The 26,299-nt window shown below is 39.3% G+C and overlaps 1 protein-coding gene and 1 pseudogene across 4 annotated transcripts in view; both read left to right on the top strand.

Moving 5' to 3' along the window:
- Ppp1r12b (protein phosphatase 1 regulatory subunit 12B) overlaps positions 1-26,299 on the top strand; it is a 195,579-nt gene that overhangs the window by 159,896 nt on the left and 9,384 nt on the right. For all 4 annotated transcript variants that reach the window (XM_090341421.1, XM_090341420.1, XM_090341417.1 and 1 more), the window contains 5 exons: positions 11,902-11,918; positions 16,335-16,479; positions 18,037-18,141; positions 21,999-22,052; positions 23,454-23,504. In XM_090341421.1, coding sequence (XP_090197547.1) covers positions 11,902-11,918; positions 16,335-16,479; positions 18,037-18,141; positions 21,999-22,052; positions 23,454-23,504 — 372 coding nt within the window. The remainder of the gene's footprint in view (positions 1-11,901; positions 11,919-16,334; positions 16,480-18,036; positions 18,142-21,998; positions 22,053-23,453; positions 23,505-26,299) is intronic.
- Positions 18,162-18,778, top strand: LOC150058540 (large ribosomal subunit protein eL28 pseudogene; annotated as a pseudogene).

Here is a 26,299-nt window from a genome sequence, read left to right as displayed (position 1 = left end):
ATGGTCTGAGATGATCCATGTCCTCACCAGCCTTCTCTAGTTCATAGTTCAAAAATGATGGTTTTTTTTAAAATTCTCTGAGCACTGTTATACTATTTGGGGGGATTTCTTTTCTTTATTTGAAGGATTACATTACATTCATCAGGTAATGGGTACATTACTTTTTGAACATTGTTACCCCTTCCCATGTTTTTCTCCCACTTTCCCTCCCCCCCACTGCGCCCACTCATCCTGTTTTTCTCTTATCTCCCCCTTTTCAAATAAACAACCATATATACACTATACCAGGTACCAAAGTCAGATACAGTACAAATTATACTACTAAACATAGTTTAAAAATACCTTTTTCTACCAGGCACCAATGGCTCACATGCCTGTAATCCTAGCTACTCAGGAGACTGAGATCTAAGTATCATGGTTTGAAGCCCACCTGGCAGGAAAGTCCATTAGACTCTTATCTGAAATAAACTACTCAGAAAAAGCAGGAAGTGTTGCTATGGCTCAAGTGGCAGTGTGCTAGCCTTGAGCAAAAGGACCTCAGTTGCAGCGCTCAGGCCCAGAGTTCAAGCCCCAGGACCAGCAAAACAAAAAGCAAACAAAAATAAAAATCTTCTCTTCAACAGAGAAAAATATCTACCTATCCTTTAAATGGCCTGACCTCTATCCCTCAACAGGGCTTTTATTTTGCTATGACTATTTTTGCTATGACTATGGGATAATGAATAATGAAGCAACTTATTTGACAGCTTCTTTTGGCTTTTAAACTACTTTCACATTAATTCAAGATCTCTTTGTCTCTAAAGGCTGGAAATTCAGAAAAGAATAAATCTGTTACTTCTGATTTGTTACTTGCAAGAAAACAGAACATCTTCCAGATTTACTCTCATTTCTAATGGGAACCACACTAGGATGTTCTTTGTGAGAATCTAAAGGCTCTTCTCTCACCATGAAACTATTGAAACATAAAATGCTTGGCACACACACTTAGAAAAGTTTTTTTTTTAAACAGTAATTTTCTAACATAAAAAAAAATCTGAACTATAGTCTACCAAAACATCCCTAGGGCTTCCCTTTTAATCACTATATATCATATGAAAGTTTATAGTTCAGGAATATTTGGGTACCTTCACATTTGCCTGAGTGCATGCATACGTGAATGTGTGCAGCTCCCCATTGGGACCTGAACTCAAGACCTGATCAGTGCCCCAGAGCTTGTTTTGCTTGAGGCAAATACTCTGCTATAGCACCACTTTCAATTTTTGTTGTTGTTGTTGTTGTTGTTGTTGTTTGGTTTATTGCAGATAAGACTTTACTGCCTACTCTGGGTTAAAACTATGATCCTCAGATCTCAGCCTACTGAGTAGCCAGGATTACAGACATGAGTCACCAGTCCCTGACAGGTGGTTTGGCATTTTAAATCATCCTGAAGGAATGAACCATTCTTTGATATTCTCAAATTACTTGCTATCTAAAAATATACTTTGTGCAAATCATAGTTGTATATACCTCTAATCTCAGATCTCTGGAGGCTAAGGCAGGAGAATTGAATTGCTAGCTCAAGGCCAGCCACTTCAGAGTCCACCTAGAATATATAGTGAGACATAACAAATTATGTTCAGTAATATAAGATGTATACAAAGAAAAATACAAGATAAATACAAAGAAAATCAGTAGTAATGAATGTCCAAATTGTAGTGCTTATTTTATGTTTATCAAACTGAATTCATCTTGAAATTAATCTATAGTTATCTAAACCCTGGGGGTCTTTTAGCAATGCAGATTTTCTTTTTTTTTATTGTAATTAGTAAAAGGGTTACATGATATTTGCCAGATAGAAGGTACATTAATTCACATACATTGATACCCTTTCACATGTCTTGGTACCCATTTCCCTCCCCCCCAGCAATGCAGATTTTCACTGAATGTGTATTTGTGATCTTAGGTATTAAGCTTCCTTTATGAACCAAGGTCAGTAGTATTTCTCTCATTTCACTTGGGTTCCCTCAGGCCTAACATCTCAAGAGAAAATACTTTACACAGTGATGTTTTTCACTCTACAATTAATGTACATAAATGGAACAGTTACTTCGTTGTATTACTAGTCCTACAAACTAATCGCTACCTTTGAAAGCTAAGTGCATGACAAAGCAGCTAGCTTGCAGCTTTCCTGAGCAGGAAAGCTTTTTTTTTTTTTTTTTTTTTTGCCCGTCCTAGGGCTTGAACTCAGGGCCTGAGCACTGTCCTTGGACTTTCTCAGGGCTAGAGTTCTACCACTTGAACCACAGTACCACTTCTGGCCTTTTCTACGTATATGATACGGAGGAATCGAACCTGGGTCTCCATGCATGCTAGGCAAGCACTCTGTCACTGGTCAGACTTCTAGCCGAAAGTTTTTTGTTTTGGGGTTTTTTTTTTTAATCTACAAAGGAACTCTGGTTCTCACCAGAGTTTTCTACTTCTTTGCCTTACAGACCTTCAATGTTGATAATCATTCTTCAGTTGTGCTTTGTGACCACCTCCAGCAAGCACCAAATACTTTTGTACATATCATCTTGTCCTTTTTACCAGTGGTACTGTATCTGGGGCTCTAGTAACCTGGAGGCCATTTTTACTCTATTTAATAATTTGTTGTCCTAGAATAAGAAACATTTTTCTGGGTGAACAATGCTAATTACTGTGCAATCTTTTCATCATTATTTTTTCTGCCTAATTAAAAGCCACTAATGTATTTGTTTATTTGTTTTAGTCCACTCAGAAAAAGTGAATAAGCAATCATTCTCTAGTTCAAGTCTTCCTAAGCCATAATATAGGATCTATAGGACTAAAGATTACTATTAGGAGCCATTACATTAATTCTAGCTATTTAACTCATTGTCCTTCAGAGAATGAGATGAAATGGCATCTAAAGGCTGATTTGTTGACCACAGAGACTTAGAGTTTGGAAAGCACAAACCTTCCTCTCCTAGCCGGGTGTGGTAGCTCACACTTGTAATCCTAGCTACTCAGGAGTTAGAGATCTGAGGATCATAGTTCAAAGCCAGCCCAGGCACTAAAGTCCATGAGACTCATATCTTTAACTACCAGAAAAACCGTAAGTGGCATCATGGCTCAAGAGGTAGGGCAGTAGACTTGAGCTGAAGAGCTAAGGGACAACGCCCAAGCCCTGAGTTCAAGTTCCACAACTTGACAAAAAACAAACAAACAAACCTTCTTCTCCTGCAAACTCTTGCCATTCTTAATTTTCTGGTTCTGATAGTGGGTATTATGGTTACCTGCTTTGCTTGTTTTGCTTTGCCTAATACAAAGCCTTAGTATGTTACCAGACTGTTCTCAAACGTGTAGTCTCAAGTAATTCTTCTACCTCAACCTCCCATAGAGTTAACATATCAGTACTAGACCAACATGCCCAGCCAATTTACCCTATTTTGAATCTTCCCACAGTTACCACTGCATGAGCATCTACTATGTAGTGGCCTTTATATTAGACACTGGCGTTCCTAAATGAATTTCAACACAGGAAAGTGAATTTTCTAATAAAAATATGTAGATACAGAGTGCCATAAAAACTTAGAGGCTAATGTATTAACCTCATATTTATAGAACAGCAACAACTAGATGGGCAAAGAGGAAAACAGAACATTATAGAGGCAGAAAATATATGAAGTATGGCATTGTTTTGAGAGCTGCAGATTAGTATGGCTTGAACAAAAGATGTACTTAGAAGTATACTAGAAAGTAAGGCTAGAGACGTAGCAGAGACCATGTCACATGGGACTTACCTTGTCATTCTGAGAATTTGTGGAGTTATTCTGTGGATAAATGATTGAAAATTTAAAATATATACAGTTGAGACTGAAGGCGCATTGTGAGGAAGCCACTGTGAAAGCTAGAAGATAGAGAGTGGGTCAGGAAATACACAGGTTACTTGGCTCCTGTTTGTAATATTTTAGATGAACATGACAGGTATTTTAAAGAAACATTCAGTTGTATAGAAGCTAGGCCCAAACATGGAAACTAATAAAATGGGAGCTAGAATGAAAGAACCACTGAAGGACAGAGTCAAAGATGAATGCCAGCACTCTGGTTTAGGTAACACAGTTAAAAGATTAAATGAGGGCCAAGTGTGTGACCTGGTGGTGGAGTGCTTGCCTAGCATACATGAAGCCCCGAGTTCGAGTCCTTGGTGCCATATACACAGAAAACAAAACCATAAAAACTATAAGTTGCTTTATTGGGCCATGTGTTTGTCCTAGTGATAGAGTACTTACCTAGCATGCACGAAGACCCGGGTTTGATTCCTCGGCACCACATACATAGAAAAAAGCCAGAAGTGGTGCTGTGGCTCAAGTAGCAGAGTGATAGCCTTGAGAAAACCCAAGGACAGTGCTCAGGCCCTGAGCCCAAGCCTAGGACTGCCCCCCCAAAAAAAGATTAAATTAAGGAAGTGGTGCTATGGCTCAAGTGATAGAACAATAGCTTGAGCTGAAGAGCTCAGGGACAGTGCCCAGACTCAGAATTCAAGCACCACAACCAAAAAAAAAAGATTAAATGAAAAGTTAATTTCCAATACAATAAACAAAATCATATTGAGTAGGGAAATGGTTTCAATTTTTGATAGGTTTAATTAAAGATACTTTGGGATACTCAGATGGTGATATATAGAAAGTACTGTGTTGAGCATCCCAAATCCAAAATGCAAAATGCTCTGAAATTTAAAACTTTTTGAGAAGGGGTAACAATATTCAAGAATGTAACTGTAATACCTCTGTACCTCACCCCAACAATAAAATAAAAAATAAATAAAATTTGAAACTTTTTTTTTTTTTTGCCAGTCTTGGCCTGAGCACTATCCTTGGATTTTCTCAAGGCTAGAGCTCTACCACTTGAGCCACAGCACCACTTCTGGCTTTTTTTTTTCTATGTATGTGGTGCCAAGGAATCAAACCCGGGTCTTCATGTATGCTAGGCAAGCACTTTAACCACTAGGCCAAACTCCTGGCCCCAGTTTGAAACTTTTTGAACACTAAAAATGTGCCACAGTTGGAAAATTCAATAATTGACCTCACATGAAAAACATTGTAAAAATTATGTTAAGATTGTGTGTGTACGGTATGTATAGAACAAATGTTTTCTATTTTTACCTCTGTCTCATCTTTAAGATATATCTCATCTGTATGCAAATATGCCAAGATCTAAGATACTTCTGTTCCCACACATTTCAGATAAGGGATATACAACTTGTAGTTGATCTGAAGTTCATGAGAAAGTTATAGGCTGAAAGGATTTATATTCATAATAAAACTGTGGAAATGATGAGCTTGTCTAAGGAATAAATATGCTAAGAAGAAAAGACTAAGCATGAACCATGAAGAGTAGCAAAAAGCAGGCAAAGATGTGCTAATGCCTCTGGGCCTGAGCACTGTCCTTGGGCTTTCTCAAGGCTAGAGCTCTACCACTTGAACCTCAGCACCATTTCTGTCTTTTTTCTATGTATGTGGTACCGAGGAATTGAACCTGGGTCTTCCTGCATGCTAGACAAGCACTCTACCACTAAGCTAAACTCCCAGCCCCTAGAGATTTTTTTCCCCCCTTCAATTTGAAATTCTTTCCAGAGTATTGAGCATTGGCTTGATTTGTTACCCTTCCCCAATTCCATGATATTTGAGTAAGCTGACAACGAGTTATACTCAGAAGGTCAAAGGGAAATGATTGAAGTTGGCTTTCGTTAGTCCTTTGTTCATTCTCAGCTCCTCTTTGGTTCTGTTTTTGGCCTGCTTATTATGCAGTAGGTGGTGGCTATCTATACCTATGTCTTAAGTTCTCATCACAGACCAAACCCAGCAAACTTCTGTGGTTACATGATGCAGTGAGTCCTACCAGTCATTTGACTAACTACTAAATGTGTATCTCAACTTGAATTCTCTATGGTTCATTATGAAAACATTTTCATATAGGAATTATATGTGAAATAGTAATTATTTTTCAGGTAGTCTTATGTGGAAAGTTAAGTATGTTAAATATATGATGTTAAATTTAAAATATATTAAATAATTTAAAATAAGAAAAATCTTTGTGTCCAAAGTCAACTTCAAATGGTTGGAAAGAGTATATCTAGGAAGACCATATACCATCTAGACAGTTAAATAATGAGCTTAAATATCTGTAGATAAGATAAGGTAATTAGGCCTTAGCCTAGATAATCAAATCTGCAACAAAACCCTTTACTTGAGTGCTAAAGAATTTATTTGAGCTTAATTTGATTCCTCTTGTAGCTAGCAAGCATTGGGAGATCAAAAGGACCAAAAGATACAAAAGAGAAAATGGAAATTCAGGGAAAACTTTAGTAACACCAATGGGTAACATTTGTAGAACATTACCTCTGCCAGTATTGTACCAAACACTTACATTTATTACCTTATTTAATGTTCTCAATAACCTTTATGCATTGAGTACCATTAGTCCCCATTTTACTGATAAGAACATTGGCAGAGTGATGATGGCAATTAGCTAATATTTCATAACTAGTAGTATTGCAGCCAGCTGTCTGTGTCTAGGTCCAGAGCCTAGGTATTAACTAGTGAGATGTGTAGTTGCTCCAGTAAAATTACCGTCTCTTGTTGAAATAGCTCCTGAGTAGTTGCTAGTATCTCTGATAGTTAGATCTGATTTGGAAAGGAAGATGGAGAAGGCAAAACTTATTTTGAAAGAGGAAAACCTTACAGAAAAATGTAGAAAGAGGTAAATAAATCTAAATCAGGAAAGTGCTAGAAATTTACATCATTTTAAAACTGGTAGTTTTGTTATTTTTAAGTGTCTGTAATATAACTGTGGATTCCTCTTTTATAAAAGAGAAAGAGCTAGGATTTTAGTGCTAGGATTTTAGTGCATCTAGGATTGTGTGTATGTGTGTATGTCTTGATCTCCAGGCCTGGGTGCTGTCACTGAATTTCTTTTGCTTAATGCTAGTACTCTACCACTTGTCACAGCTCCACTTCTGGCCTTTTTGATATTTAATTAGAAATGGAGTCTCATGGGCTTTTCTGCCTGGGCTGGCTTCAAACCATGGTCATCAGATCTCAGCCTTCTGTCATGGCTAGGGTTATAAGCATAAGCCACTGGCATCTAGCTTTGGATCTAGGATTTTTAAGGTATCTGTGTTGTATGTGAGATATTATCCTAAAGTCATTTGCAGGTACTCAAAAACAGATCCTGAAAATAGTCAAGTTATTTTTTCTGTTATACTATGCTGTTAATTGGTTTTATAAATAATTTTTTTGCCAATGCCTGAGCACTGTCCTTGGGCTTTCTCAAGGCTAGAGCTCTACCAGTTGAGCCACAGCACCACTTCTGGCTTTTTTCTATGTATGTGGTACCAAGGAACTGAATCCGAGTCTTTGTGCATGCTAGGCAAGCACTCTAGTAGGCCAAACTTCCGGTCTGTAAATAAATTTTAAACTACTAGCACATAAATATACTTCAACCTAGAACCTATTAAATTATAGCATGTTCTGAATTATTATGACCTTAATTACTGAAATTTTTCCTATGTGAAGGACCCTGTACACATACATTCCCAAGAAAAAGCAAATAAAGGGCCAGGAGTGTGGCCTTGTAGTAGAGTGCTTGCCTAATATGCATGAAGCCCTGGGTTCAATTCCTCAGTACAACATACACAGAAAAAGCCAGAAGTGGCACCATGGTTCAATGGATAGAATGCTAGCCTTGAACACAAATAGGCTCAGGGACGCTCCCCGGCCCTGGATTCAAGCCCCAGGACCAGCAAAACTAAAAACAAAACAAAATTACAGACATATCATTCTCTTATTTAAAATTTTCTGAAATTTTCACCCATTTATTTGAGTTATGAAAAGCATCCTTCCTAAGGTAGAAGGGCTAGAAATACTTCCATTCTGAAACCAGATGATTCTTAAAACTTATAAAGTTATACTATGTTACAATAAGTTCTTATAGTGATTAGGTTTGTAGGAGCTTGCAAAAGTCTGAAGGGCTCTAGCTGCAGCCTTACTCCCATTTACTTATTCATCATTGGCCATTAATTTGAGAACTCTGAAAGGAAAGGCTGGCTCTCTGTAGACCATCCCAGAATAGCTCAGTTCATTTCCCCTGGCTCAGCTAGTGCACAAGAACATGGTATGAAATATTCTTCTTGTTGTCCTTTATTTGGAAAACATAAATAGGGGATTTTTTTCCCCCATCACTGTGGGGTCAGGCACTGACTCCAAAGGAACATGAGTTAAACCAGTTTTAGTCTTGGCAATAAACATGTGACTTGGTCTCATTCCTTTCCCTTGGGCCCAGCTTTCTAGAGCCACAATCTTATTTTAAACTTGGTCGAATGAGTTTGGTTTTGATTATGTACCTTCCTGAACTCCTGATAACTTTCAAGTTAAAAGTTTTTGTGGGGATTTTCTAAGCCAGCCTCTGGTGTTTCAAGAGGCCCTAGTCATTTCACAAATCAAAACCTCCTGGTTCCTGTCCCTTTCAAGGATTGCCATCTGAATTAATAGTGAGCCTCACTGTTTTATTAGAAGCAGGCCTAAACAATGAGATTATTATAGGGGTATTTCCAGAGGTATAAAAGGAAAGAAACTGCTTCTTAATTTGGGGGCTGTTTTTAAGCCATGTTCTGTCTAGCTAAATATTCTTTTTACCTCAACTCTGGATTCATGTTGATTTTCAAACAGATTCAATCTCTTATGCTCCAGGGTACCATTCACTGTATCATTTGCCCCCACTTCAGCTATTAAACCTATGGTTGTAATTCCTCTGAACAGATTTTTTTTGTTGTTTGGACATACTAGAGTCCCATCTTAATGGCCATCATCTATTTGTCTTCAGTAGAATGCAGAGCAAAATATCTTTTTTGGGGGGTGGAGGGCAGTCCTGGGGTTTGAACTCGGGGCCTGGGCATTATCCTTGGTCTTTCTACCACTTTCTGGCGGGCGTACGTGTGTGTCTGTGTGTGTCTGTGTGTGTCTGTGTGTGTATCTGTATGGTACCAAGGAATAAAACCCAGGGCTTTGTGAATGCTAAGCAAGCATTCTACCACTAGGCCACACTCCAGGCGTACAAAATGATCTTTAACAAATAGGCTTAATTTCCTCCTAGGGATTGGAGGTATGGCTCAGATGGTAGTTCACTTACCTTGCAAATTTAAGACCCTGAATCTAATCCTCAGTACCACAATTACTACACAAAAAGGGAAAAACATTCTAAGGCTTCCTGATTAAAGTATATGACAATAACACATTTGAGTGTTAACTTGAAAATTAGAAGATTCATGCTTTTTCTAAACTATATGTCGTTATGTGGAGATAAATTATGCAGACCTGAAGAATAGACTAAGAGTAGTCTGCAAATAGTAATCGTAGATTACTGTTCTGTTTTTAGTTTGGGGGTGAGTTTTTTTGGGAGGCGGGGGGTCCTGGGACTTGAACTCAGGGCCTAGGTGCTGTCTCTGAACTTGTTTTTTGCTCAAGGCTAGGGCTCAATCACTTTGAGCCATGGTGCCACTTCCGGTTTTCTGGTGGATAATTGAAGATAGTTCTACAGACTTTCTTGCCCAGGCCAGCTTTGAACCTTAATCCTCAGATCTCAGCCTCCTGAGTAGCTAGAATAACAGCCTTGAGCCACTGGTGCCCAGCTTCTGTTCTGTTCTTCAAGAGGAAAGGTTCAGAGAAGGAAAGGTAGAAGAACATAGCTAGGAGAGACATTCATGTTCCCAGTGTCCAAAGCATCAGAGATGGACTGAGATGCCTTGACCTTGTGGTCTGGGCCTTTCCTTCTGTCCTGCCTTCTAGGCTGACCTCTTGGAATCTACTACTCTGGGAGAGCCTTCAGTGCTCCTTTCCCTAGTCTTGATTCTGTTTGCCTCTTCTATGTCATTTCCTAGCTTGCTGTTCCCCTGAGACCATTTAAGCAAACTCCTACTCCATCTTCCTCTGATTTACTTAGTTATTCCCATGTAGGACTGGCAGTCAATTTTCTAGAATGAAAAGCTATGTGAACTTAACAGATGAAATGTGCTTAGTTCAAGTCACTGCAGGATGAAAAGGAAAATTTGGTGCTAGGATTCCTTCACTAATCAGCTCCTTACTCCCAAATTAAAACCTTTCTCCTTAGATCTAACCAGTATTTTTCATCAAACCTCAATTATCTAGGTATTGAGAAGCAAACAAAAACAAAAACAAAAACAAAAAAAACAGTAATTTCTAGAAGGATTCTATCAATTAAAATAGGAAGTTTGATCTAAAAATCTAAGTCAGTTTATCAGAAACGGGAAAATTAAGCACCAAATCCTGTATATTTTTAATTTATCTTCTAGCCCATAAAAATATTCTTTTTAGGTTATAAACTTAAAGGGCACCATTTCTTTTCCTTTCCTGTGAGAAATCAGTTTTTTTTTTCATTCTAAAATAGTATTGCTTATACTGATATAATTGTGTTAACCTCTCCTACATCCAAATGTGAATAATGTCTGAGGTTTAGGAGATATAAGTACTCTTTCTAATTGGTCAGGTTGACCAATTAGAAGTCTGTGGACATTACTAAACCTATCCCTAATTTAAAAAAGAAAATAAAATAAAAAAGAGGATTCCATGTAGCTCCAGAAGTAGGTAGATGGGATTTCAGGGTGGTAGAGAAAGTGAAGATTAACATGAAAATACTCCTCTATTCTCTGAATCTAGGGGAAGTATTTGCTGCCTTATTTATCACTTATCTTCTACAAATTTTTATAAAATGTCACCCAAGAAGAAATTTGTAACATTTCTAAGACACTTTTAGTTAGTCCTGGCAGGCTAACTAGTTAGATAGCTGGCTGTGGGAAACACCTATAAGAAACCTGTCTAGGGACAAGAACTGGTCTGAGCACCGTTTGGATTACCTTGCTTGCTCTCAGTGGAAAGAATAATTTAAACACTGTGGAATCTTATCTTTTCATGATCCAGGGACCTCCATGTTCAATCCTGGCTTCTGTGTGTTTTGGCAATAAGTGTTTGCAATTTACATCAGCCTCCTCAGTGGAGGCTATGCTGTGTACTGTGCAATCTGTCACACGTGTTTCTGAGAACTTTCTTAGGTGTAATCATAGGACATATAAAGAGTTTCATCATGCTTTAATATATATGTAATTACTAAGATTAGTACCTAGTTTAAAAAATCCTAATTTCCCATTTTCAGTGCAAGGAAATGTTTATTTTTTAATATTAAGAAAACTGGCCTAGTCTACTTAGCAACATCTACCATAAATAAATAAGTGGAAAATGCACATGTAACCACTTTTGTTGCTTTATTTACAGTGACTAAACTTATAATTTGCATCTGTGAAACTCCTTCTGAGACCTCAACGCACTTTCCTATTTTCTAGGATGATGCTTGCCCTTCCTGCCCCCAACTCTTCACTCTTCTACCTTTTTACTAGAGATAAGGGAAAGAGACAGGAATGGCCTAAGTTTATTCATAAATCATACTATTTAGTCAGGAAAGACTTGAGGGAGTTGAAAACTGCAAGAAATTATTAAAATAAATATTGTAATTTAGAAAAGCTCAATGTCACATAGAAAGTCAATGATAGTCATTCTTGGAACACAGGTTGGCTTGCTGATGAAGGAAGGGTAGAGTTTTTTAATCATTTTGCTTTTTACTGACATGTATTCTAAAGAGTCTGGTCCCAAAGCCTTGAATCTGGCCCATCATAGAATGCAAATAAGTGTGCATTAGAGCTAAGTACCTTGAATTACTTTCCTTAAATTGTATCTTCATCTCTAGTTATGAAGTAAGACATCTGATTTGAAAAGTAAAATTATGAATGGAAATAAAAATCAGTCCCTTACTAATGCTTTTTTTCTTTTCTGTTTTGTTTTTGTCTCCTTTCTCTAGCATGAAAGACTTTCTAGGTAAGAACTCTACCTGTTTTGTATGCATACTTAGGTTAACTTGTAAGTAAATGCATGTCTAATTGAATTTAGCTTTATAGAATTGTTTGCAAATGTTCCTCCCATACTTTTCATTTTCATTTCCACAGCCAACACATAATTTAGACTTTTATTACTTGCCTAAAGTAATGGATCAGCTTTCAACTCAACCTTCCTGTCCCCAGGTTCTCCAATTTACCATATATATATATATATATATATATATATCAGTAATTAATATTCCTAAAACACTACTACGTAACACTGCAGTTGACACTAGGGAAACAACATGAATATGACCTATCCTTACCAACAATTACCTTACAAAACTACTGGAGAAGACAGATCCTTTCCAAAGAATGTAATAAGTATTGCTTAGAAGTATGAATGATAAAATTAATAGAGAGAAGAGACTTCTCCTATAAACTTCACATGTGCTATAAAATTGCAGTAATTAAAGCAACAATGAGATACAGTTTAAGAATAAAGAAATTGATAGAAACATACCATAACACCTCCTTCCTAAATTCATATGCATAAAGTGAGATTTCATCTCAGTAGGGATACCATTTTTTAATAAGTCATCATTTATGCAATTTTGTTTTGGGGGTATCCTTCCTTCAAGCCATGACTACTCCTCCCCAGAAAGGACCATTTCAAATGGATTACAACTTTTTTAAAAGAAAAAGTTTTCCACAAAAATAGTAGAAGAAGCTTGGCGCGGTGGCTCACGCCTGTAATCCTAACTATTCAGGAGGCTGAGATATGAGGATTAAGGTTCAAAGTCAGCCCAGACACAAAAGGACCTGAAACTTATCTCCAATTAAAAGTGGGGCTTGGCTCAAGGGTAGGGAGGTAGCCTTGAGCTGAAGAGCTCAGAAACAGCACACAGGCCAAATTCAAGCCGCAGGACCCACCAAAAAAAAAAAAAATAGAAGATGGGCAGGAGCGTGGGCTAGTGGTAGAGTGCTTGCCTAGCATGTACAAAGCCCTGGGTTCGATTCCTCAATACCCATACACAGAAAAGAAGTGGTGCTGTGGCTCAAGTGGTAGAGCGGTAGCCTTGAGAAAGCCCAAGAACAGTACACAGTCTCTGAGTTCAGGGACTGGGCACTGTCCACAGCACTTCTGGCTTTTTCTGAGTATGTGGTACTGAGGAATCGAACCCAAGGCTTCATGTATGCTAGACAAGCATTCTACCACTAGGCTACACTGCTGGCCCCCCAATACTAGTTTTAAAAATAAAAATGACAGCACAGTCTGTTCCTGGTTGTTAATTAAATTTCAGCTACCAGGACTACTACAATGAGAAGTCTTTTCTATAAATCTTGGTGTAGCTATACAATGTTTTAAGAACAAATCTTAGAAGTATAACTAATGAAGTGATAAATATTTTAAATGCTGATACTATATATGGATATATAGATAGAGCCATATTGCCTTCCAGGGAGGGTAGTCCTTCCCAATCCAATAACAAATAGATTAGTCTCAGTATTACTAATTTTAATGTTTTAAATATATCTGGTTATTCATATTGTTTTGAATTGCCTGCTCAAACCTTTGGAAATCTGATCAATTTTTGTTATGTTGGAGGACTTTCCTGCACAACTTTATAACAAGATTACAAATATTTTTTTCATGTTACATTTTATAATGGTTTATATAGTGCTTTTGCTAAAAGAAAATTTAAATTTTTATATTAAATATGACCATTTTTACCTTTATGGTACAATGCTTAGAATGGCCTTTCCAAGATTATAAGATAATATTTCCTACTTTTTTTTTTTTGGCCAGTCCTGGGGCTTGAACTCAGAGACTGTGTACTGTTCTTGGGCTTTCTCAAGGCTACTGCTCTACCACTTGAGCCACAGCACCACTTCTAGCTTTTTTTTCCTATGTATGTTGTACCGAGGAATCAAACCCAAGGCTTCATGTATGCTAGGCAAGCACTCTACCACTAGGCCAAACTCCTGGCCCCAGGGCCTCTCATTCTTGCTTCACTTTTTCATTGGAAGCTGGTGCTTTACCACTTGAGCCACACACTCACTTCTCAGATTTGTCTGATCAGCATGGCTTCAAACCTCAGTCCGCATATCTCATCCTTCTGAGTAGCTAGGATTACAGGTGTGAACCACCGATACCAGCTGTTTATTGATTCAAACTTACCTTTATTTATATGTTTAGGTGCTCATAATCATAGTGATTATGAGTTTAAGGAGGAAGGGAACAAGACAGCATAGGTATTATCTGATTTTATCTGTGGAAGTATATTGTAACATAATGTTTACATTTTTTAAGATATGAGCCAAAGTCTTTTTTGGTAATAATAAAGTTTTGTGCATAGTGCATTGGATTTGCTAAACAACACCTTTGTCATTTGAATCATGCCCCCTACCCTAAAGCAAACTCTTTGTTTTGTTGTTTGGTTTGGAATTTTGTTTTGTTTTGTTTTTGTCAGTCATAGGGCTTGAACTCTGGGTCTGGGTGCTGTCCCTGAGCTTCTTTTGCTCAAGGCTAGCTCTCTACCACTTTGAGTCACAGCACCACTTCTGGTTTTCTGGTAGTTAATTGGAGATAAGACTCACTAACTTTTCTGCCGGGCTGGCTTTGAACCACAATCCTTAGATCTCAGTCTCCTGAGTAGCTAGGATTACAGGCATGAGCCACTGGCACCTGACTTGAACTAAACTCTTAATAGTGGTTATTTCTTGAATGAGATTATAGAGTAAACACCTTGGTGCTATGTGTGTAATGCCTATTTGAAAAAAAATCAATATAGAAATTTCTATTAACAAGAAAAGGAGAGGGAGAATGGGAATGGAGGGAAGGAAAGAAGGAAGGAAGACTTAAAATCTCTATAAAAAGGAACATTTGTATCCATAGTCAGTAGCTGCCTTACTAGCTGTCTCATCTTCATGGCTTTCCTACCTCTTCTGATGCCTACTTTATCACCCCAGCCTTGACAATAACTACCATAGAAACATCAAGTTCAAGTACCACAGCTGTAATGCTAAAAAACCAGCCTAATTTGGATATAGATTATCCTTCAGGACTGGTTGGTACATAGCACTTTAAATATGCACCACATTCTGGTTAGCAGAACAAAGTCCAGGAAAATATAACCCAGTTTTAAATGGGAAAAATGATAGTCTTATATTTTAACCAGGTAATCAGCTGAGAGACTCTTCCCTAACACATAGCAATACTAGAAATAAACTCCCACCATACTTGAAATAAAACTCCCACCAACTCTAAGACCTCTGTTGCTATAGAATAGAAGTCCTAATTATGGATACAAATCTTTATATGAAATAGAGAATAAATACGAGCTGTGTTAACACTGGGATAATACCCTTGGCCTGTTAGGGACTCTAGCACACCAATAGTACACTAATTAAGAATAGATAGTCTGGGGCCCAGAGTTTGACCTAGTGGTAGAGTGCTTGCTTAGCATGCACGAAGACCCGGGTTCAATTCCTCGGTACCACATGCATAGAAAAAAAGCTGGAAGTGGTGCTGAGGCTCAAGTGGTAGAGCTCTAGCCTTGAGAAAGTCCAAAGAGAGGGCTCAGGCCCTGAGCTCAAGCCCAGGACTGGCAAAAAAAAAAAAAAAAAGCATAGCAAAAAAAAAAAAAAAAAAAGCATAGTCAGGCCGGCACTGGGGCTCACATCTATAATCCTAGCTACTCAGGAAGCTGAGATCTGAGGATCAAGGTTCAAAGCCAGCCCAGGGCACAAAAGGACCTGAGACTCTTATCTCCAATTAAGCTCTAGAAAATGGAAGTGGGGCTTGGCTCAAGGGTAGGGTGGTAGCCTTGAGCTGAAGAGCTCAGGGACAACACCCAGACTAAGGGGTAGGGCAGTAGCCTTGAGCTGAAGAGCTCAGGGACAATGCCCAGGCTGTGTTCAAGCCCCATGACCCACCAAAATAAATAAATAAATAAATAAACAAACAAACAGACTAGATTGTCATGCCTCCCCCACTCAGCCTCTAGCTCAGTCTCAACAATCATGTTTCTGATTCATTTACAGTTTATTATAATCATTTTCCAAGAGCCACTGAAATCCAAGAAACTTTAGCTCTCGAAACATACTCTTTAGAGAAACGGTACAACTGTAAACTAATTTGAAAAGCTCTAAGATTTAAGTCAGCACATGGGTCCAAACCACTAATTTTTCAGGAACGCTCCATTCTTAGCAGATGATGGCCTTCCTCCCCAAGCTCCACACTTAGGCAGCTTAGCCTTGAGGTCCAGGATGCAGGCTGGGAGATTCAAAGAAAGAATGCTCATCATAGCTTCTTGCCAGGACTCTTCAACACTTCTTAGAAAAGTACTAACTATCCTACCCCTACCCTTTACTTCTCAAAAACAACTTTTATCTTTAATGTCCCTCACAGATTGGAATCAGGGGGCAGTAACCCCATAACCAGTGATTCTTATGGTGACCGGGCCTCAGCAAGAGCTCGTCGGGAAGCCCGAGAAGCCAGACTGGCAAGCCTGACCAGCCGAGTAGAAGAGGACAGCAACAGGGATTATAAAAGAGTAGGATCTTTTTAAGTTTTCCTGACCATGGGTTATTACAGCAGATAAACTTTTCACTTGTCCTCTATAAAAATTAAATGTAGCATGGTTTTGAATAAGCAGGGGGAAAAAGGCACTCCAGTAAAAAAGCAATTCCTTGCCAACTTCTTGGTTTGCTTTACCTTTATACCCACTCAAAAAAGACTCATTTGCACCTGGCACAGTGGTTCATACCTATAATCCTAGCTACTCAGGAGGCTGAGATCTGAGGACCATGGTTCAAAGCCAGGCTGGGCACTAAAGACCAAGAGACTCCTATCTCCAATTAATTGCTAGAAAAGGGGAAGTGGGGCTGTGGTTCAAGGAGTAGGATGGTAGCCTTGAGCTAAAGAGCACATGGACACCACCCAGGCCCAGAGTTCAAGCCCCATGACCCACCAAAAAAAAAAAAAAGACTGATTTGCATATTTTTATTGCAATAGGAATATGCCTTGATATTTAGAGGTATAGGAAAAACTAAGAAATGAAGAATAGTCAAGTAATTCTGTCTGTCTGATATCCCTGAAAATCATTGAGTAAACTGCTATTTTTAATGAACATGTACTTTTAATAAGGTCCTACTTTTTTATGTTAGTTTAAAAAATGCTTATTATCATCTATCTGAGCTTGGAGAATATTTAAATCATTTTTTTAGTTGATAGTTCCTTAGTCACTTGCTAGTGAGGCCTTGAAAACTTCCCTTGTGCTTGAGATACCAGGAGGAAACATTTTGGCTAAGGAAATTTTCCTTTATTGATGTTAAGCAAAATTTGATGAAAGTCAATATGTACATAGAGACTGGTTTAAAAATAATTATGTTTTTGGGACCGGGAGTTTGGCCTAGTGGTTAAAGTGCTTGCCTAGCATGCATGAAGACCCGGGTTCGATTCCTCGGTACTACATACATAGAAAAAAGCCGGAAGTGGTGCTGAGGCTCAAGTGGTAGAGCTCTAGCCTTGAGAAAGTCCAAGGACAGTGCTCAGGCCCTGAGCTCAAGCCCAGGACTGGCAAAAATAATAATAATAATAATTATGTTTTGAGCCAGGCAAGGTGGTTCACGCCTGTAATTCTAGCTACTCAGGAGACTGAGATCTGAGGATCAAGGTTCAAAGCCAGCAGGGCACAGAAGGACTTGAGATACTTACCTCCAATTAACCTCTAGAAAATGGGAAGGAGGGCTTGGCTCAAGGGTAGGGCAGTAGCCTTGAGCTGAAGAGCTCAGGGACAGTGCCCAGGCAGAGTTCAAGCCCCGTGACCCACAAAAAAAAAAAAGAATAAAAAGAAGAAGAAATTATGTTTTGTACAAGAAGTCACACTTTTAAGCAATATAAATGCCCTATAAGTGAAAATGAGTGACTGGATTTTTCTCCCAGCACCTGGGATCATGCCTGTAGAAGCCAGCAAGAATGTACCCTATTTCCTACTTAGAATTCCTTCATCTTCTCCACTAGCTTCCAGTGGAGACTTGGGGTAGATCTCATAGGCTACAGCTGGGAGTTCTACAAGCTCCAGTGACCTGATTCTGCTTTCCCCTTACAGCTCTACGAGAGTGCCCTCACTGAAAACCAAAAACTGAAAACAAAACTTCAGGAGGCCCAACTAGAGTTGGCAGATATAAAATCCAAGCTTGAGAAGATGGCCCAGGTGAGCAGTAGGGGAACAAAGCTGGGAGACAGGGGCAGATGCAAGGATGCAAAGTAAATTAGGAATCTAAGGGACAAGATGTGAAACAGGCTATTTCTATCTACAATATGTCCACACATCTGCAATGGATGGTCATGAGGAATTGCTCCAGTTTCCTCATCAAGAGGAACAAACAGACTTACAGCACAGAGCTCAATAACTCCAGACCTGCAGTTCCTTCTGGTACAAGGGGCCGATCCACTGTAAGAGACTGGGCATGGAGCGTGCCACTTACAGCAAAGGTGTGTGGTGGTCATGAAGCAGAGATCCAGGCAGCAGAAGCCAACTACATCCTATGTGCAGACCCCCACCAAGACCATCCTCAGCAGCATCAGGCACATGATCTGCACATGACTGCTGTCAGCAGAGCCAGTGCCATCCTGTGCAGCCAGAAGCCTGTGATGGTGAAGAGGAATCAGACCTACCCCACTAAGAGCTCCTGAGCCCCACGCCCCCAATAGCAATAAAGTCCCCAAAATAAAAAAGATGAGCTAGATCAAAATTGGCTTCTGTGGTGACAGTGAGATAAATATTTTAGTCTAATTTAATGTTAAGAGTTCAACTAGTGTTTAGCTTAAAATTGAGAGCTGAGAATTCAGGGCACAACCTCCGATAGATTGAATGCTAATAATATTATCTACTCATTTCTCAATAGAAAATATATGGCATCACTCCAAGGTGAGTCCTAGACAGTTTCTCTTGATTTATTAATGTCTTTCCATTCAATTTCTTAGCATACTGCCTCTTACAGAGGAATAAGCAAGACACCATAACTAGTGCAAAGAGGTAACTGATAGTGCCTAGACATATAAGTGGTTTGCTTGGGTCACATATTACATTAGGGACAGAGGTGGACCTAGAACCTAGAACTAGGTCCCAAAGCAATGATTCTGTCCTATAACAAATATTGACTCCCTAGGTCCCTTCTTTAGCCTAGGAACCAGTGGCAGGAAGACCAGATAAACCACTTCCTGTCATAGCTAGGCCCAATTTCATTAAATGGTGCTTGAGAATGTGCTAAAGGCAATAACCTCATCGCCAATAAAACAGGCCCTGCAGCTAAAAGCTGAAGCAGTGCTGTCTGAGGTTATTGCGGAGTTAACAGGAAATCTATTGAGTTATTGCCCTCCTGGAATGCCTGGGGACTAAGAATTTCAAAAGCTGAACTGAGGTAAAATGATTCTTTACAAGGAGAGTGCAAAATGAAAAACAGAGGTGGCTGCTTCTTGTGGTAACTTGATATAATCAAAAGCAAAGACTAAAACGTAGGGTTAGTAGAATTCCAGGGATATGATGGGGGATAAAGGGTGGGACTACCCTCTGAATATCTTGTGTAGCCCTTCTGACATAGGATGAGTGAGGGGACATCAGCAACTGAAAGACAGTATTACAGAACTGCATGTGTACCAGCAAGTCAGCTAGTACACTCATACTTTCCAGAGTAGGCCTTAGCTAGGCTCATAATGGATGGTTTGTTCTAAGAACTGCCTGGCAATTTGGCCAGGGCCTCCCCTTCTGCCAAAAGGTAGTAGTGAAACATGGAATGCTGAAATTTCTGAGTTGTAACAGATAGATAACAGCTGTGCTTAAAGAGATTTTTATGGGGCAAGAAAAGGAAGGGGAAAATACTGCACAATTATAACCCTGCCATAAGGCCGAGAGATAGGCTAAATAAGCCTTTAAAGTCTTTTTTTTCCCCTCAATATTACTGAGCAGGCAAATGTCTTCTCGGGAGAGCCTCAGAAGATAGCAGGCTGACTTTCATTCTAATAATGCTATGTATCTATTATGCTGGTTCTCACAGGTAATTGTTATTACAGTCCCTGTGAGGAGTCACTAGAAGGACCCAGATCCAATTTGCTATCCATCTCCCTAGCAGAAGGTCCTGACAGTTCTTAACCTTTTGGGGTTCTTGCTTTTCCTCCAGGCTGTGCTACATACAACAAGCTTCCAAAGACCTTAGAAACAAATTAACCTTTCCCAGTCACTGGGGAGCAGTGCCTATCCTAAGCCAACTGCTTTGTTGGGGTGTGTCAAAATATAATTTTGCCAAACACAAATTACTGAAATTCAGAAGAAATGGTGGTAATACAAACTCTATTTACCAAAAAATGGACTTGTTTGATAGAACAATGGAGAGAAGGCCTGTAAACCTCATACATTTGTTTGGAAGAAGTTATCACATGGACACATGGACTATGTGTTTTTACATAAAAAATCCACCCAACTCTAAGCAGACTAAAATTTCAAATAAAGCAAGGAAAAACTAGTTCTTTGTATACTGAACTTTGAATATAGTGAAATCTTCACAGCTTGTACAGCTACTCCAAAAGTAAGACTTTGGAGCATACGTGATCTCACAGTCTTTCATTTTCCTTCTACTAAACACAGATAGCCATAACCTTCACAACAGGAAGTGAAAGCACAGGACCAAAGCCAGGAGAACAATTTTTATTGCTAGTTTTTGCTATTATTTAAGAAAAACTAAAGAGAAAGGGGGAAGGGAGGAAAGAAGAGAGGGAAGGAAAAGGAGAAAGGGAAAGAAAAGGAGGAGGGAAGTGGGGCTTGGCTCAAGGGTAGGGTGGTAGCCTGGAGCTAAAGAGCTCTGGGACAGCGCCCAGGCCAAGTCCAAGCTCCACGACCCACAAAAAAGAAGAAAGAAAAGTAGTAGTGGGGTCGGTGGGGGAGGAGAAAGAAGAAAATTAAGTAGAGGAATCTTTGCAAGAAGGCTAGCATAATTTCTGAGTTTATTAAATGATGCCTACGTACTTGGCGATTCAAAACAAAAATAATTACCTTTACTTACTAAATGTCTATTGAGTGTAAGAAAATCTACTCAGTTCTGTAATGCTATAACCAAAAGGAACTTAAGGGTTCTTTTCCATTCCTCTACTTTTTAGTTATGATAGATCTTTTTAGCCCCTCAGAAAAACATAAATGGAAAGTCAGAGATGACTATGAAACATTGTATACATGTCAAATTGTCACAACAAACATTTCTCTTTTTTTGGTTGTGGGGCTTGAACTCTGGACCTGGGCACTGTCTCTGAGCTCACCCTACCCCTTGTGCCACAGCACCACTTCCGGTTTTCTAGTGGTTAATTGGCTGGCTTTGAACCACAATCCTCAGATCTCAGCCTCCTAAGTAGCTAGGATTACAGATGTGAGCCATCATGCCATATATATTCTGAATCTCTTATCCACATAAATAAAAGTCTGGATTATAAATCAGATAGAAGCAGAACAGCTGTGTTCAAAGCAGGACAGATTAAAAAAAAAAAAAGCAGCAGGACAGATGACATGAATGGGATCCCTGTAAGCCTGTCCACATGTGAAGACCATTGCTCTGGAAGAGAATGGTATCAGTCCCCAAACAGAATGGGAAGGAAAGCCCGTATAGAGTGCTATTCGCTTACACATTCAAGTTCAGCGCATCTTTTCCTCTGGGTTGTGGTAGGACTCATACATAGAAGAAAAGAGGGAAAGGTATGATGCTGTATGAGAAGGTAGTAGATATTGAAGACAGGTGTGTGTGTGTGTGTGTGTGTGTGTGTGTGTGTGTGTGTGTTGTGTGTGTGTGTGTGTGTGTGTGTAATGTCTTTATGAGTGTTCTAAATCTCAGGAACCACTACTTTTTCCTCCCCAAACCCTAGAGAGGTAATAATGGGGCTTGGCAATCTGTCAGATTCTATTTGAATGCTAAACTGAAAGCCTTGCCATCTTTTTTTGGATGTCTGCTGGTAAAGCTGAACAAGACATGCCTTTACACTGGCTCTGAAACAGCCCAAGTAACAAGTGTTTTCCTTCCACTTGAACAGCAGAAACAAGAGAAGACCTCTGACCGATCGTCAATGCTCGAAATGGAGAAACGGGTATGTGTATATCTCTTTTCTCCCTGCTCCATCTCTTCTTTCTGACCTTCTCTAACTTTGCTGTTCGTGCCAGTGGAAAAAGTTCGTCTTAAGAAGTCGGGAGTTCTGCCACGTTCCATTCTCAGCTTGGTGATAAATTGTTTTTGTCTGACTCTGGACAGTAATTTCATTGCTGGTGCTTTTGGCTTCCTCAGATACTCAATTTTTTGTACATTTTCCAGTCTTAGGGTGAGAAAGGTCCTTGGAAAATCATCCCATAAATTATTCTGCCCATATGCAGAACTGCACACACACACACAAAGCCATTATATACTTTGGTCCATCCCGTACACACAGGTCCAAGAGCCTTTCCTTTCCTTTGATCTTGAACAAAAAGGAAGCTTTTATCAGGACCCTCTGCCATTGACATAAGTCTTACATTTTGAGACCTAAGCCATCAGTCTTTCAGTTACTCTGAGTAGGGGAGGATTTCTGGTTCAATTGATGACCTCCCAGTACACTCAGCATATTTTTCTTAGATTTGACATTTTGGTTTGGGAAAACTCAATTAGATCTATTCATGAATCCTAGCTGTGATTTGACCTTAGGGGGATATATGTTTCTATTTTTCCTGTTATTACCTGTTAATTTGGAGAGTTAGCTAAATTTTACATTCAATTTTCTTGGTATCTCATCTGATCAAAGATGCTTCCTTGGGTTCAGACTAATTACAAATTAGTTTCTGAGAAAATGGCACAGGAGAGTTGGGAGTTTGGCCTAGTGGTAGAGTGCTTGCCTAGCATGCATGAAGACCCAGATTCAATTCCTCAGTACCATATACATAGAAAAAGCTGAAAATGGTGCTGTAGCTCAGGTGGTAGAGCTCTAGCCTTGAGAAAGCTCAAGGACAGTGCTCAGGCCCTGAGTAAAAGCTCCAGAATGAGAGGGAAGAAGGGAGGGAGGAAGATGGAAGAGGACAGAAGGTGCTGGGTTTTTTTTGCAAACAATGATGTCTACTTCTCTACTCAACATCATGAAAGAAGCAGTTCCCTGAGAATTTAAGGAGATAACTACTGAAGGTAATAATCAATAGTTGTTAATAGAGAGCAGAAAATCTTAGTCATTGCAATCATTTGAATTTTTTAATTTGCAAAAAACAACTCACGGTACTGTATCCTGGTCTGTTTGCCTATTAGCAAACTGCTGCTTCTCCTTGTATCCGTTAACTTTTTAGTAGGAAACTTAGAAGACTATGATTTTGATCAGTAGAGTGACTCCATCTCACCGGGGCAGGGACAGGACAGTAGATACACCTGAGGAAGGTTTTCCTGATCAGTAGACAGAACCATGCTGATTATATAGTGGAGTTGTGACTACCTCTAAATCCACTACACACTCAACAGGTTTGTTGTTTCTAAACAGGAGAGGCGAGCCTTAGAGCGGAAAATGTCAGAAATGGAGGAAGAGATGAAGGTATGAAGACATTTTCGTTTTATGTGTGCCTGTTCTCTGAATGCCCTCCAACCCTGCATATTTGAACATAGGCCCGCAATCTCTAAATTTTACAACAAACTGAACATTGTCAAGAAGAGTAGATGTACACTGTGAGGAGTAAGTGAACAGACATTTCTGAGTCTCTCTCAGTTCATATGCATCTACTGTGGCTATCTCACAAGCTTTCTAGAATGCTGCATTTAGTTAGGGGGGAGATCTGGCAGGCTATAAATAAACCCAAGTTGAACTTTTAAGATTTTCTAACTTTCTTTCTTCAGAGGCTCCATGAAAAGGCCAGAGCATGTACTCTAGCTCTGCAGAGACTCCACTAATCGGTAAAGCTTGAGTACAACTAGCAATTCATCTTTAGTTACCCCTCTAACCCTCCCCTTACAGAGAGGATCACAGACTGATTCATTCTGCAACAGAATTATTCACATACAAAAAATTATTCACATATTGATTTCCTGTCCCCATCTATTTTCCCTGCAGTATTCCAGTGTACTCAGCACTCTCCCATTAGAATAAACACATACCACCAGATATATACTTCGGAGTTCACAACTTTCCTCTCTCTCACCATGACCTTCCAATAGTCGTTGAAAGACAATTCCACTGGCCACTGCCATTCGTGGCAGTTTACTAAGATCTAGCAATCTATCTAAAGGGGTCAATCCATTGCTATAGAAGGGGAAGTTAGAGAGTTTCAGAAATATAGATCTTCCTTTTGGAGTATCTAAATTCTGCAATACAGGATGCCACAGGGCCACAATCACTTAGCACTTGCTTAGGCTTTTTTCTTTCCTCAAAGACCTTACTTTGCTAGATATATGAGGCCAAGTGTTTATCTTTCTTAAGGTAGGAGGCCAAAGCTCTAGAACAGCATCAGGCTGACTCTTAAGTCTACTTCCCTGAGCAAGTATCTCTAATATGTAGTTGAAGCCCTTTAGGAGAGACTTTTATTCTAGTAGCCTAAAAAATAGGTTATTTACTGAAAAAAGCTTTATAAGACATGAGAGAATCATAGTTTTAGTCAGATCCTCTACTCATAATCCTGTTACTCTTTATAATTTCAAAAGGAAGTAAAAATGCAAAACACTGACTCTGAATTTCCTACTTACCATCCCCAAACTAAGACTGATAACATTCATATAGAATTTGAAGCTCATATCCCAAATGCCTCAAATCTTCCAAGTTGATTTAGAGCAGCAAGAAATAGAAATAACTAAATTTCTCTACCCTCTGATTTTTTCAAACCCAACTCATTTCCCATACAGAAATATTCTCTCCCATGTAGAGCAATATGGTAGAACTACCAAACAGTTCTTGATGAATGAATAGCCATGTTTTCTCATTGCATGGGGATTCCTTATAGTTGAGACCCTCTGAGTTATACCATCTGTACTCTGCTATTAGACAGCTGTCAGTAATACTCATTTGAAAATGGCCTAGAGCCAGGCATGGTGGCACATTGCCTATATTCCCAGCATTTGGTAAGCAGAGTCAGAAGGATCATAAGTTCAAGGAAATGAACAGCCTGGAGTAAGGCCCTATCTTTGGGGAGCTAGGGACAGAAATGACCTAAAATACTGATCTGTAGCACATAAATGAGGCCAAAGCTGGTGTCTTCCCAGGAAATATGCTGGAACCAAAAAAGCCAGGCTATACTCACCAGTTGTGGAACTCTGTTACATCCACACAGACCCACACACAAGTGGCCTAAAGTAGTCTGAGATTAGCTTGTACAGATTCCCTTCTAATTATTCTCAATCCTATGAGCTGAGAGACTTAAGTTTCTCTCCTTATCTTGCCAAACTGTGATTTCCTAAACTGTCATGTTTTCCCAATAGAAATTCTAATGCATTAAAGCGTTTGTACTTTTTAGTCTAAAACTAAAGGCAATTGTTTAAATTTTCAAGTGGAGCCAAATCATGACTGTTTAGTTCCCAAACAAATAGGTAAATTGTTTTGATTTTTAGTTTAAAAAAAAATCCACTCATGGGGCTGGGAGTTTGGCCTAGTGGTAATGTGCTTGCCTAGCATGCAGGAAGACCCAAGTTCAATTCCTCAGTACTACAGACATAGAAAAAGCTGGAAGGGGCGCTGTGGCTCAAGTGATAATGCTATTCTTGAGAAAGGATAGTGCTCAGGCCCTGAGTTCAAGCCCCAGGACTCGCAAGAAAAAAAAAATGCACTCGGCTGGGAATATGGCTCAATGATAGAGTGCTTGCCCTGCAGGCCCTGGGCAAGAAAAAGCAGGAAGTAGCACTGTGGCTCAAGGGATAGAATGCTAGCCTTGAACAAAAGAAGTTGAGAGACATTGCCTAGGCCCTGAATTCAAACTCAGGAGTGGGGAGGTGGGGGAGGAATCCACATTAATCCAGTTGCCATTATTCCCCATTACCAATTATAGAATAAAGTGGAAAAGTAATGCCTGCAAGCTCTAAAGCTCCTAAACATAATTTGTTCAAATCAGAGCCTAATATTTGATTTGCAAATCATCTAGTTCCCCCTAGGGATTAAGGAGGAGGAGCCTCCCAGTCATAAACATAAACCTCGCATGTATGTTCTTTGAAGGCAAAAATTTACACAGATTATTATCAAATGGCTGTGACTGGCCCTAAAGAAGCAGAAAAAATGCTTTTTTGTGTCAGAATTCTTCAGCCAGGATATTGTAATTAGTGGCCAAAATCTCTATGTACAGGGTAGCTCACCAACAGTGCAGGTGACAATCTTTTCAAATTTGGGGCCTGATAGAGCATAGTGGCAGGTGG

The sequence above is a fragment of the Megascapheus bottae genome, chromosome 10 (genome assembly GCF_031878675.1).
Source record: "Megascapheus bottae isolate mThoBot1 chromosome 10, mThoBot2.hap1, whole genome shotgun sequence".
NCBI lineage: Eukaryota > Metazoa > Chordata > Mammalia > Rodentia > Geomyidae > Megascapheus > Megascapheus bottae.
Note: the sequence above shows the minus strand (reverse complement) of the source record. Positions and strands in the feature narration are given on the sequence as shown.